Raw genomic sequence first — 13,729 nt, forward strand, 5'->3', positions numbered from 1 at the left:
AATCAAATATATGTTTTTTTTTTTTTGCTTTGTAGTACAAGACCCGCCTATCACGGAAGTCGTGTCTGCAAAATAGTGGCGCTTTTTTTTCTGGTCTCGAGGTAGGTTAAATGTGAATTTCTCCACATATTGGGTCAAACGCGACAGTTATATATGAATATTAACATTCTACTACTCGATACAGCGTTAAAAAAATAGTGTTGGCCTGTTTTATCACACTTTTTCCGCACATAATTGGGTGAATTGTATGTTTGTGATTTATGTTATTATTATACTTCCGCTTCTCTCTGCGTGACACTTACGTATTTACGTTAAAGTTTCCGCCCTGAGTTCGGTAGGTTGTGAGTTCAAACCCCGGCCGAGTCATACCCATCCATCCCTCAATTTTCTACCGCTTATTCCCTTTGGGGTCGTACCGTCCATCCATCCATCCATCTTCTTCCGCTTATCCGAGGTCGGGTCGCGGGGGCAGCAGCCTAAGCAGGGAAGCCCAGATTTTCCTCTCCCCAGCCACTTCGTCCAGCTCCTCCCGGGGGATCCCGAAGCGTTCCCAGGCCAGCCGGGAGACATAGTCTTCCCAACGTGTCCTGGGTCTTCCCCGTGGCCTCCTACCGGTCGGACGTGCCCGAAACACCTCCCGAGGGAGGCGTTCGGGTGGCATCCTGACCAGATGCCCGAACCACCTCATCTGGCTCCTCTCGATATGGAGGAGCAGCGGCTTTACTTTGAGCTCCCCCCGGATGACAGAGCTTCTCACCCTATCTCTAAGGGTACCAAATACTATAAAAATGGGACCCATTACCTCCCTATATGGGTCCACATCAACCTTAAAGGGGAACATTATCACAATTTCAGAAGGGTTAAAACCATTAAAAATCATTTCCCAATGGCTTATTTTATTTTTCGAAGTTTTTTTCAAAATTTTACCCATCACGCAATATCCCTAAAAAAAGCTTCAAAGTGCCTGATTTTAACCATCCGACCATTTTCCTGTGACGTCACATAGTGATGCCGATACAAACAAACATGGCGGATAGAACAGCAAGTTTATAGCAACATTAGCTCGGATTCAGACTCGGATTTCAGCGGTTTAAGCGATTCAACAGATTACGCATGTATTGAAACGGATGGTTGTAGTGTGGAGGCAGGTAGCGAAAACGAAATTGAAGAAGAAACTGAAGCTATTGAGCCATATCTGTTTGAACCGTCTGCAAGCGAAACCGACGAAAACGACACAACAGCCAGCGACACGGGAGAAAGCGAGGACGAATTCGGCGATCGCCTTCTAACCAACGATTGGTATGTGTTTGTTTGGCATTAAAGGAAACTAACAACTATGAACTGGGTTTACAGCATATGAAATACATTTGGCAACAACATGCACTTTGAGAGTGCAGACATCCCAGTTTTCATCAATTAATATATTCTGTAGACATACCATACCCTCATCCGCACTCTTTTCCTGGGGGTCTGGCGGCAGATTTCTTGGACTTTATCGTTGGAAATGCATCTGCTTTGAGTGTCGCAGGATATCCACACATTCTTGCCATCTCTGTCGTAGCATGGCTTTCGTCGGTAAAGTGTGCGGAACAAACGTCCAATTTCTTGCCACTTTCGCATCTTTGGGCCACTGGTGCAACTTGAATCCGTCCCTGTTCGTGTTGTTACACCCTCCGACAACACACCGACGAGGCATGATGTCTCCAAGGTACGGAAAACAGTCGAAAAAACGGAAAATAACAGAGCTGATTTGACTCGGTGTTTGAGAAAATGGCGGATTGCTTCCCGATGTGACGTCATCGCTCCGAGAGCGAATAATAGAAAGGCGTTTAATTCGCCAAAATCCACCCATTTAGAGTTCGGAAATCGGTTAAAAAAATATATGGTCTTTTTTCTGCAACATCAAGGTATATATTGACGCTTACATAGGTCTGGTGATAATGTTCCCCTTTAAGAAAGTCAATGACTTCACTATAAAAGTGGGTGACATTGTTATCACCAGGAAAGATGAGGTCACCTACCTAGGTTCCATTCTAGAGGCTAATCTTTCCTGTGATAAAATGGCAACCAAGGTAATCAAAAAGGTCAACCAACGAACGAGATTTCTCTATAGAATCTCCTCTCTGGTCAACACAAGCACCATGAAGATTCTAGCGGGAACTCTCGTTCAACCCTTTTTCGATTACGCATGCACCTCCTGGTACCCTAGCACCTCCAAACCCCTTAAATCTAAACTCCAAACATCCCAGAACAAGCTAGTCAGATTACTTCTAGACCTCCACCCCAGATCACACCTCACTCCTATCCACTTTTTCAAAGTGGGCTGGCTCAGGGTGGAGGACAGAGTAAAACAACTTGCACTGAGCCTAGTCTATAAAATCCGCTACACCTCCCTGATACCGAAGTACATGTCAAACTACTTCCTTAACGTAAATGACCGCCATAACCACAACACCAGGGGTAGCTCCACTAACCACATTAAACCCAGATTCCGATCTAACAAAGGTCTTAACTCATTTTCTTTCTATGCCACATCAATATGGAATGCACTCCCAACAGGTATAAAAGAAAGGGCATCTCTACCCTCCTTCAAAACCGCACTAAAACAACACCTCCAGGCAACTTCAACCCTAAACTAACACCCTCTCTTCCACATCCTACCTCCCCGGATTGTAAATAATCAAATGTAAATAATCAAATGTAGATACTTATTCTTATGCTTTCTGATCTCTCTCTCTATGTCCACTATTTGCTGTACATATCCTACCAAGTCAGTCCTACACTGTTCCAATGTCCATTTCTCTGATGATGCAATTGTTGATGACTGAAGTGTTGATATCAACCAAACCTAAACCCCCACACATTCCATATCCCACACAACGGATTGTAAATAATGTAAATAATTCAATGTATATACTCTGATGATTATCTTGTGTGATGACTGTATTATGATGATAGTATATATCTGTATCATGAATCAATTTAAGTGGACCCCGACTTAAACAAGTTGAAAAACTTATTCGGGTGTTACCATTTAGTGGTCAATTGTACGGAATATGTACTGCACTGCGCAATCTACTAATAAAAGTCTCAATCAATCAATCAATGCTTGCCACTCAGCATCACGGGTTGGAATTGGGGGTTAAAAAATCACCAAAAATGATTCCCGAGCGCGGCCACCGCTGCTGCTCACTGCTCCCCTCACCTCCCAGGGGGTGGAACAAGGGGATGGGTCAAATGCAGAGGGTAATTTCACCACACCTAGTGTGTGTGAGACAATCATTGGCACTTTAAATTTCTTTCTTTCTTTCTTTCTTTTAGTTTATTTCGAACATGAACACACTTACAGCGTAAGACATCACACAATTTAACATAATTTCTCTTTACATCATATCCGAAAAGGAGTAGGAAGAAGCAAAGCTTACCGTATTTTTCGGTCTATAAGTCGCAGTTTTTTTCATAGTTTGGCCGGCGGTGCGACTTATACTCAGGAGCGACTTATGTGTGAAATGATGAACACATTACCGTAAAATATCAAATAATGTTATTTAGCTCATTCACGTAAGAGACTAGACGTATAAGATTTCATGGGATTTAGCGATTAGGAGTGACAGATTGTTTGGTAAACGTATAGCATGTTCTATATGTTATTGTTATTTGAATGACTCTTACCATAATATGTTACGTTAACATACCAGGCACGTTCTCAGTTGGTTATTTATGCCTCATATAACGTACACTTATTCAGCCTGTTGTTCACTATTCTTTATTTGTTTTATATTGCCTTTCAAATGTCTATTCTTGGTGTTGGCTTTTATCAAATAAATTTCCACAAAAAATGCGACTTATACTGCAGTGCGACTTATATATGTTTTTTTTCCTTCTTTATTATGCATTTTCGGCCGTTGCGACTTATACTCCGGAGCGACTTATACTCCGAATAATACAGGACATTCATTTACTGACCTTTTTATAGTAAAATGACATCCGTGAATGAGTAATACAACAGTTTTGTAACTTTAAATCGACTAAACATTCCGTTATTTGCTTGCGCTTTATGACATTGCTACAGGTGAAGGTGAAGCTATACTCGAAGAAGAAAAAAAAAATGGCACCTCAGGCTGTGGTACAGGTGACACAGGCCTGGCTGCGATCCTCCTGGCATGTCCAGGTGCCTTTCGCCTGGCTGGAGGCATGTGTGGAGTGGCTACAAGAAGAGGCCGGAGGAGCAGGTCGACTATCGCAACAGCAAATCAACCAGCAGGTAGGACTTAAGTGAGTTTAAGGCTCCGTTTACACTAAAAGTTATCCAGGGTAAATCACACCTAACCTTATCCATGTCCACACACAACAATGCCACCGTTTAAGACCCCCGCCCCCCTCCGTCCGCCGGCGCAGCACGACCTAGTACGCATGCGCGGAATATGCGCACGTCATAGTCACCTCCAGTGTTGCTTTGTGTGCAAGTTCTTAAATTTAACTTATCTAAACAATATCCAGTGTTGTGGTATTTCAATTAACTGGAATCCAGTTTGCTGTGGGGCCCTATTGTAGTGAATCACACTTGAGCCATCATAAATTAATCATATCTTTACTAGACACATAAACAATATGATAAATAACATTTTACATTAATCAATCTAGGGATGGGCAGCACAGTGGCAGAGGGGTTAGTGCATCTGCCTCACAATACGAAGGTCCTGAGTAGTCTTGGGTTCAATCCCGGGCTCGGAACTTTCTGTGTGGAGTTTGCATGTCCTCCCCGTGACTGCGTGGGTTCCCTCCGGGTACTCCGGCTTCCTCCCACTTCCAAAGACATGCACCTGGGGATAAGTTGATTGGCAACACTAAATTGGCCCTGTGTGGATGTGAGTGTGACTGTTGTCTGTCTATCTGTGTTGGCCCTGCGATGAGGTGGCGACTTGTCCAGGGTGTACGCCGCCTTCCGCCCAATTGTAGCTGAGATAGGCTCCTGCGCCCCCCCGCGACCCCGAAGGGAATAAGCGGTAGAAAATGGATGGATGAAATCTAGGGATGTGGATATTTGGTCAGGACACTCCTCACACTTTTGCCTTCACCTTCATTGTCCATTCGTTTTTGGTGACTTTATATACTCTGGACCTCGACGTTGAGTCCGCGACATACAGTACATGGCGGACAATAACTGATACAGTCTGCTTTGCCAGTCAAAATGTATTCGCCATTTTCCTCGACGGCCGGGTAATACAAAGCACACGCTATCTTTTTTAATCACATCCACGGGAGCTTGCATTCTTGTTGTCTCTCCTTCGACAAATGGACAAAGTTTTTCGCTATCATCATAGCTGACCCGGCCGGACATTGGAAAGTTCTCTTGCCGTCTGAGAAGTGTTGTATCCCAAATAGCTGCAATCGCTTTTTCTTAAGATATTTGTGTGCGATTTCCACAAGCGTCTGTACATGTAGAAGAAGGAGAAACACGGGCATGTCTGGATGACTCGCCTTTATATTTCCAGTGGTTAGCTCTGAGCTACGAAACCGCTTTCTTATGAAGCTGGCTGTGGCGCGTTCTTTCTGACGTCACTTCCTGTGTGGGGCGAGGTCTTTCTGGCGTCACTTCCTCTCCAAACTCACTTTGTAAACGATCAATGAGTCCATACAAAGCTAAGTGCCGGAGATTCAATAATTACACGGCTGACTTACCCGTGTAAAAATTTGTCCGAGGAGGGGGACCTTAAACGCTGGTTTAGTGTGGCTGAAACGGGGCTTAGGCTAAATAATTATTCGTTTAAGGGGTTAAACGACTTAGTGTAGACATGGTCTAAGTTTAAACCAGCCTGACACTAACAACTCTTATTCCTTATTTGCATGGCAATCGGGAATCTTCAGGCGCTTGACCAGTGGCTCTTGACGGACCTGAAGGACTTGGACCACCCTGTTCTCCCCGATGGCCTCGCTCAAGCCTTGAAGACTGAGCTCAGGGGTACTTTCTGTGTCCAGGTACCAGCCGATATGAAATGAGGACACACCAGCACATGCACTACTTGATCCGATTCAACTTTATTGTCATTACACATCTATAAATACAGGGTAACAAAAGCAGCAAGTGTGTGGTATGCATTTATACATTAAATTAAAATACAAAACATACAGTCAATTACCTTATACAGTAAGTAATAGAGTTGAGAAAATGATAAATTCGCCGATGTGTCACGATTTGAACGGACAAATGTCAAACATAAATTATTTATGTATGTTAAATAAATGATAAATGGGTTGTACTTGTATAGCGCTTTTCTACCTTCAAGGTACTCAAAGCGCTTTGACACTACTTCCACATTTACCCATTCACACACACATTCACACACTGATGGAGGGAGCTGCCATGCAAGGCGCTAACCAGCACCCATCAGGAGCAAGGGTGAAGTGTCTTGCTCAGGACACAACGGACATGACGAGGTTGGTACTAGGTGGGGATTGAACCAGGGACCCTCGGGTTGCGCACGGCCACTCTCCCACTGCAAGAATGGCCGTGCCAACCTCGTCATGTCCGTTGTCTGAGTAAAAACCTAGAGTCACGTCTAAAGTGTGACTTTTACCTGAATTATTATTGTTTGATTAGAATTTTTTTTTAAAGTAAATTAATTTGGGATAATGAGTAACACAAATGTATAAAAAAAAACAACTATATAAACATTCTGAAGGTTTTTAATTGCCGTATATTTATCGGCAAAGTCACATTTTAGGAAGTCCTATTTTTCCAATGTTTAAGGTAGTTTGAGTTAATATTTTAGATTATATTTATTGAATATGTTTACCTTTTTTTTTTTCTTACTATTTTACTGGCCACCGCCCGTGTAGCAATCCATAAGTCTTCCTGTTCTGTCTACCCGTGTCTACTGTATGTCTGTCTGTTCTTGGACGGGTTAGAGCTGAAAACATATTTTGTTGTACTTTTTAATTGCAATGATAATAAAGTTACATTCTAATCCAATATATAATCAGATCAATGTGCGGGAAACTTTTCTTTATTAAAAAAAGGACTTTATAGTTAATTTTATTGTGTGTCTACCCGAACCCCAATTAAGCATATGACACAAGATGGACTCCTTTCATATACTGTCCCAATACTTTTGTCCTAGCTTGTAATACACATCCTCACTTGTTCTCCAAGTTAAGGCAGTGGTTATCTTTTTTGTTCACCTGTATGGTCATTATGAATGTGAAAAATGTGACGTAAAACATTGCCTCTCCAGTCAAAAAGGCCAAAAATAGCCCCCAGGATGCATTTATCGAGTATATTCGGTGAAATGTGTTACTTGAAGGGAGAAAAAAATTCAGTGTGACTTGATGATTCTTCTTTCTCTGTTGCAGGTTGACTCATTACTGGACATCAGTCAGCCTGCGTATGGCCAGCTGCAGAAATGGAAGGGCACAGACTGCACCAATGATGACGTATCTGCTGTCACACAGACCACGCAGAGATCGTGGGAGGCCAGACCCACGCGCATGCTCTTACTGCAGGTCGGGTAGTGGATTATGGGTATCGTGTTTCTCAAATAGGTTTTGTTCCCTCCCCGAATAACCACATGATCTTCATCCCAGGTGACCGATGGAGTCCAGAGCCTGGAGGCCATGGAGTATCAGACAGTCCCTGCACTGAGCACTGCTCTTAGGTAGTTCCACATATATATTTGCATTCTAAATACAGAATGGAAAAAGGACACTTAATGGCCTCTATTGACCACTAGACCCGGCGTCAAGCTGCAGCTGCAAGGGCAGATGGTTTGCAGACTTGGAGTGATTCTGCTGGGGCCGTCCAACGTGAAGGTCCTGGGCGGGGAAGTGGAAGAGCTGTCTGAGAGGAACAACCAGGTGACACCAAACAATTGACTTGCTGATGTATGACTTGTTAACCATAGAGCACCTAAATTCAATTCCAGTTGGTCACACATTGAAGACTTTAATGGCGCATTTCCCAATTCTCCCATGTGCTAAGTGAAAAAAGTTAATATCAAACTGTCACGCTACCCTGTGCAAACACACACACACACACACGCACTCACACACAGCTGTTTAAGCCTCTTAGACACATCACAGCCATACTTGCCAACCCTCCCGATTTTACCGGGAGACTCCTGAATTTCAGTGCCCCTCCTGAAAATCTCCCGGGGCAACCATTCTCCCGAATTTCACCCGATTTCCACCCGGACAACAATATTGAGGGCGTGCCTTAAAGGCACTGCCTTTGGCGTCCTCTACAACCTGACATCATGTCCGCTTTTCCTCCATACTAGCAGCGTGCCGGCCCATTCACTTAATAAATGCATTTTTTATACACACATGAGCGAATGCAAGGAATTCTTGATCAACAGCCATACAGGTCACACTGAGGGTGGCCGTATAAACAACTTTAACACTGTTACAAATATGCACCACACTGTGAACAAACACCAAACAAGAATGACAAACACATTTCGGGAGAACATCCGCACCGTAACCCGTAACACAACGTAAACACAACAGAACAAATACCCAGAACCCCTTGCAGTACTAACTCTTCCGGGACGCTACAATATACACCCCCCGCTACCACCAACCCCCCCCCCCCCCCCATCTCCCGGATTCGGAGGTCTCAAGGTTGGCAAGTATGATCACAGCTTCACAAACATTTATACTAAACAGAACTCTTAACATCACAAATAACATCAAAGTGGTTGTAATAATAACAAGGGAAACAAAGTTTCATCTACAGATTTTTTTTCACAGCCAATGAGGAAGAAGGAGCTGTTGTAGCGTGCGCACGCTACATCACCATAGCGACACCCGTTCACGTGAATAGTACTATCTGAATTGATACGCCTTTTAAAATTTGAAGAGTTCTCTTTTTAATGGATTCCAATGACATTTACAAGTATTAGTAAAACTCCATGCTCCACCATTTTTAAGAAAGGGTACACCGGCAAAGTCTGCCTCATTAGTAACGAGCCTGCCTTCAAGGCCACAAGCCCAGCTCAGTGGTCTTGTGGTTAGAATGTCCCGCCTTGAGACTGGGAGGTCGTGAGTTCAAACCCCAAAGACTACAAAAAATGGGACCCATTGCGTCCCTGCTTGGCACTCAGTGTCAAGGGTTGGAATTGGGGGTTAAATCACCAAATGATTCCCGAGCGCGGCGCAGGCTGCTGCTCACTGCTCCCCTCACCTCCCAGGGGGTGAACATGGGGATGGGTCAAATGCAGAGGACACATTTCATCACACCCAGTGTGTGTGTGACAATCGTTGGGACTTTAACTTTAACTTTTTCATTCACGACTTAAAAACTTCTGCCTGACTTACGCATGGGTGGGCTCGTCCGCAGGCTGGATGGGAAAATACAAATAAGAAAAACGTGCCTAACTTTAAGCGCGTAATAGCGGGAGAATAGGGCCATAAGTCTGCAACCATCAAACTGGCACCGTCCATTTGGCCTTAATTTTGCAAGATTCCTGTGTGAAAAGGGTTGATTTTTGTTTTTGATTGTTGATTAAAAAAATGATTAGATTCCACTCTCACTTTTCCGACAGGGGAGAGTACTATGTCGGACCCTGGGACTTCCTGAAGAGCATCCTCAGGAGCAAGAGGAGGAAGTCAGGGCGGATGCTCACCAGTCAAACCAAGGTACACTATGACAATTCTAGGGATGTGCCGAACGACCGGCCACCGATCAGTATCGGACAATTTTCGTGTGGCTGTTGCCGATTAAAGTCTTCTATTGCCGATCACAAACGCCGATCCTGTCTGGCTGACAAGCGGCTAGCCGCTAATTATGTGTCCTTATACACAGTGTTGAACCTAGATAGATAGATAGATAGATAGATAGATAGTACTTTATTGATTCCTTTGGGAGAGTTCCCTCAGGAAAATTAAAATTCCAGCAGCAGTGTACAAAATTGAGATCGAATTTAAAAAGTAAAAAGTAATAATAGGGGTACAAATGGAAACAAAATAGAAAAATATTACAATAGAATAAAAATATAAAGCAACAATGAGAATACAAATATAACAGTAAAATCAAAATATAACAAGAGAAACTACCTCTCCCCTAAACTAACATTCCTTGGTATCTTAAAGGGGAACATTATCACCAGACCTATGTAAGCGTCCATATATACCTTGATGTTGCAGAAAAAAGACCATATATTTTTTTAACCGATTTCCGAACTCTAAATGGGTGAATTTTGGCGAATTAAACGCCTTTCTATTATTCGCTCTCGGAGCGATGACGCCACGTTGTGACGTCACATCGGAATGCAATCCGCCATTTTCTCACTTTCGTCGGTGTGTTGTCGGAGGGTGTAACAACACGAACAGGGACGGATTCAAGTTGCACCAGTGGCCTAAAGATGCGAAAGTGGCAAGAAATTGGACGAAATTTGTTCAAAATACGAGGCATATACGACGAAATGGTCAGTCGTTTGTTCCGCACACTTTACCGACGAAAGCTATGCTACGACAGAGATGGCAAGAATGTGTGGATATCCTGCGACACTCAAAGCAGATGCGGACATCAACTCCAAAACTGGACAGATCAGCTTTCAGGAAAAGAGAGCGGATGAGGGTATGTCTACAGAATATATTAATTGATGAAAACTTTATTCATTACTCGCGGTTTTACGTAAATTATTATACATAAACTGTGTTTACCAATAATTTAGCTTAAAAACATTTATTTTTTTCAATCATTCGAGTACATTCGTGTAGTCTTGTGTAATGCAGTATTTTGTGTCTATTTATATATGGTTAACCTGAGTGCTGAAATCGTGGAAAAATATATGTTCTTAGCGCGCCTGAATTGGGCTGTCTGCACTCTCAAAGTGCATGTTGTTGCCAAATGTATTTCATATGCTGTAAACCTAGTTCATAGTTGTTAGTTTCCTTTAATGCCAAACAAACACATACCAATCGTTGGTTAGAAGGCGATCGCCGAATTCGTCCTCGCTTTCTCCCGTGTCGCTGGCTGTCGTGTCGTTTTCGTCGGTTTCGCTTGCATACGGTTCAAACCGATATGGCTCAATAGCTTCAGTTTCTTCTTCAATTTCAGTTTCGTTTTAGCTACCTGCCTCCACACTACAACCATCCGTTTCAATACATGCGTAATCTGTTGAATCGCTTAAGCCGCTGAAATCCGAGTCTGAATCCGAGCTAATGTCGCTATAATTTGCTGTTCTATCCGCCATGTTTGTTTGTATCGGCATCACTGTGTGACGTCACAGGAAAATGGACGGGTGTGTATATAACGATGGTTAAAATCAGGCACTTTGAAGCTTTTTTTAGGGATATTGCGTGATGGGTAAAATTTTGAAAAAAACTTCGAAAAATAAAATAAGCCACTGGGAACTGATTTTTAATGGTTTTAACCCTCCTGAAATTGTGATAATGTTCCCCTTTAAAGGAGAACTGCACATTTTTTGGAGTTTTACCTTTTATTCACAATCATTACGAGAGACAAGAACACATGTCTTTTTTTAATTAGGATTTTAAAGATGATAAAAAAAACGCTTGGAAGATGCATCGAATAGGAGTCAACGTCGTTGCCATTTAATGCCCTCTAAGACAACTTCAAAACCCTCCATCAACGTTTTTGTATACACACTTTATAGACTATATATACTATCTAGTAACAGACATGTTCATAACAATATGTAATATGTACAATATTTGCCGTATTTTGATAATTGTAATCATTCTTCTTCCGTGCATTGATTTCCGTTTCCATGGCAGCGCACGTCCGACTTCCGGCAACAACTGTGTGTTCCTACTTCCGGATAAAAAAACGCTTGTGTGTCTGTTCTAATCATCGCAGACTTGGTAACAAACTACAAACACGACTATATGTGGACAAATGAGGATTCTTTTTTAATTCTTTTTGATTTTTACCTTTTTTAACCTGGATGAACTGCTGCTTCTAGAAGCGAGCACGGAAAAGAGAGTGAAACGTTGGAGCAAACGGAAGTCGAGAGAAAGAGGTGTGGAAATGTGGAATTTGGAGACAAGCTATTTCAACATAAATTGCGTGCTTACCCCTAATAAACCAGAAAAAAACGTCCCCGGCCAGATGGACCAAAGACACAACTGTCCATCGACTAAGTCACACTTTATATTGATAGTAGGCCTCGGACGATATTCGATAAGTCAATTAACCAATGATACATTAAAATTAAGGCGGTAAGTTTTCCAGCGTCGATAAATCGCCATGTGTATGCTTCAAGAGCATTACACATTACATTACTGTGTAAATAAGTGAGTTACAGCATTCACATTAAACATAAAGGATGTGTTGTTTTTACACGAAGTGATCGATAAACTAGATAAGTTGAAACAGACTCCGTTCAAGTGAACTCTTATGCCGTCACATACGTAAACTGGAAGTGATAAAACTGTTCACCCTTTACAATTAAAATGGAAGAAGATCAACTTTTTTAAACACACAAATAAAAACAACATGGCTTTTATGAAGCCAGAACAATATTTAATGTTTCCTCTGCCAAGAAAGTGTATTTTCTATTTATATTAGTTATTAAAAAAGCAACTTGGTTAAACTATTTTAATGTGTGTACCACGATAATAATAACGTGATCATTTTGGTCAAGATAACATTATTTAGCCATTTTGTTTATTGTTTTGGTTGTGTATATTTGAGGTTACTCACCCTTTCCTTAACAGAAACAGAACTAATTTTATTGATTTTGGTTGTGATTTTTTTTCAAGTGCAACATTTTGCTTACAGAGTATACTTTATTTTTATTTTTATTATTTGTTTTATTTAACTTTGTATTTAAAAGTTTACATTTCAACTACAATGTTAAAATACATACGAAACAATAGTTTGTTGGTTTTCTGACACGGACTTGTTTCTTCAGCATCTACACACTGCACATGAACTGTTTAAGAATAGTCCAATCAGTTAAGTGTAATCAGAACCGGAAACATCTTATCAATACCCATCCCTTTTGTGTTACTATGAAATCTACCAAAGGTAATGCTACAAACCAGGGAGGTCTGGACCTGGAACTTGATGACCAAGAGCTGTTGGCCAGTCTGGAGGCCCAAGATGAGGAGATGATGGCGGAACGGCTTCCGGTTCGGCCCCCTCACGACAGCGGCTACAGGACACTAAGCCCGATTTCCACTCAGTCCTCCAGAAGCTCCACTGTCAGGAGTGTCTCATCCAGGTGAGTGGTTGTCAGTGCGATGTCTTGACATTTAGTAGTTTAAACTCCCCTTCCCCCACCCTGCATCACTGGCATCATAATCGTCATGACATTTTACATTTTAGATTGCTTCGGTGGCATTTATTGCTGTGGCAACGAGCGATTTTTACCAAGGGAGGTTTCATTTCCGTGTGTGTTGTTACTGGGGAGAGTGTGCACCTGGGACAAAATATCGATATTGAGTCGTCCACTTAGAGGACAGTATGAATACTTTACTACATACAATTATGTGTGCCTAATGCATTAGAAGACAGCGTTTCCCTTATTTCAATCAATCAATCAATGTTTATTTATATAGCCCTAAATCACAAGTGTCTCAAAGGGCTTTATTTACAAAGATTTCAGCATGTCTTATTTGATACCCTCTTCCCAGAAAATCAAATAGCGCAGTATCATTCATGATATTATTGATTGCAAAACAGTGCTATAATTAAACAACTGTAGCTGGCATTATTGTTTGGCCTTGGTGGAGGTCAGACTGCTAATGGATGGGCTGGGTA

The 13,729-nt window shown here is 42.1% G+C and overlaps 1 protein-coding gene across 3 annotated transcripts in view; it reads left to right on the forward strand.

Moving 5' to 3' along the window:
• Window positions 1-25: 25 nt before the first annotated feature.
• Window positions 26-13,729, forward strand: part of rmi1 (RMI1, RecQ mediated genome instability 1, homolog (S. cerevisiae)) — a 19,872-nt gene continuing 6,168 nt past the window's right edge. For 2 of the 3 annotated variants that reach the window (XM_061928750.2, XM_061928748.2), the window contains exons 1-8: window positions 26-101; window positions 4,073-4,264; window positions 5,869-5,979; window positions 7,354-7,503; window positions 7,585-7,655; window positions 7,731-7,854; window positions 9,543-9,636; window positions 12,995-13,190. In XM_061928750.2, coding sequence (XP_061784734.1) covers window positions 4,109-4,264; window positions 5,869-5,979; window positions 7,354-7,503; window positions 7,585-7,655; window positions 7,731-7,854; window positions 9,543-9,636; window positions 12,995-13,190 — 902 coding nt within the window. In that variant the 5' untranslated portion in view covers window positions 26-101; window positions 4,073-4,108. Of the gene's footprint in view, window positions 102-1,278; window positions 1,300-4,072; window positions 4,265-5,868; window positions 5,980-7,353; window positions 7,504-7,584; window positions 7,656-7,730; window positions 7,855-9,542; window positions 9,637-12,994; window positions 13,191-13,729 lie in introns of those variants that run through there. The other variant, XM_061928749.2, reaches the window with a different exon arrangement.

Source organism: Nerophis lumbriciformis, linkage group LG33, assembly GCF_033978685.3.
Source record: "Nerophis lumbriciformis linkage group LG33, RoL_Nlum_v2.1, whole genome shotgun sequence".
Classification (NCBI taxonomy): Eukaryota; Metazoa; Chordata; class Actinopteri; order Syngnathiformes; family Syngnathidae; genus Nerophis; species Nerophis lumbriciformis.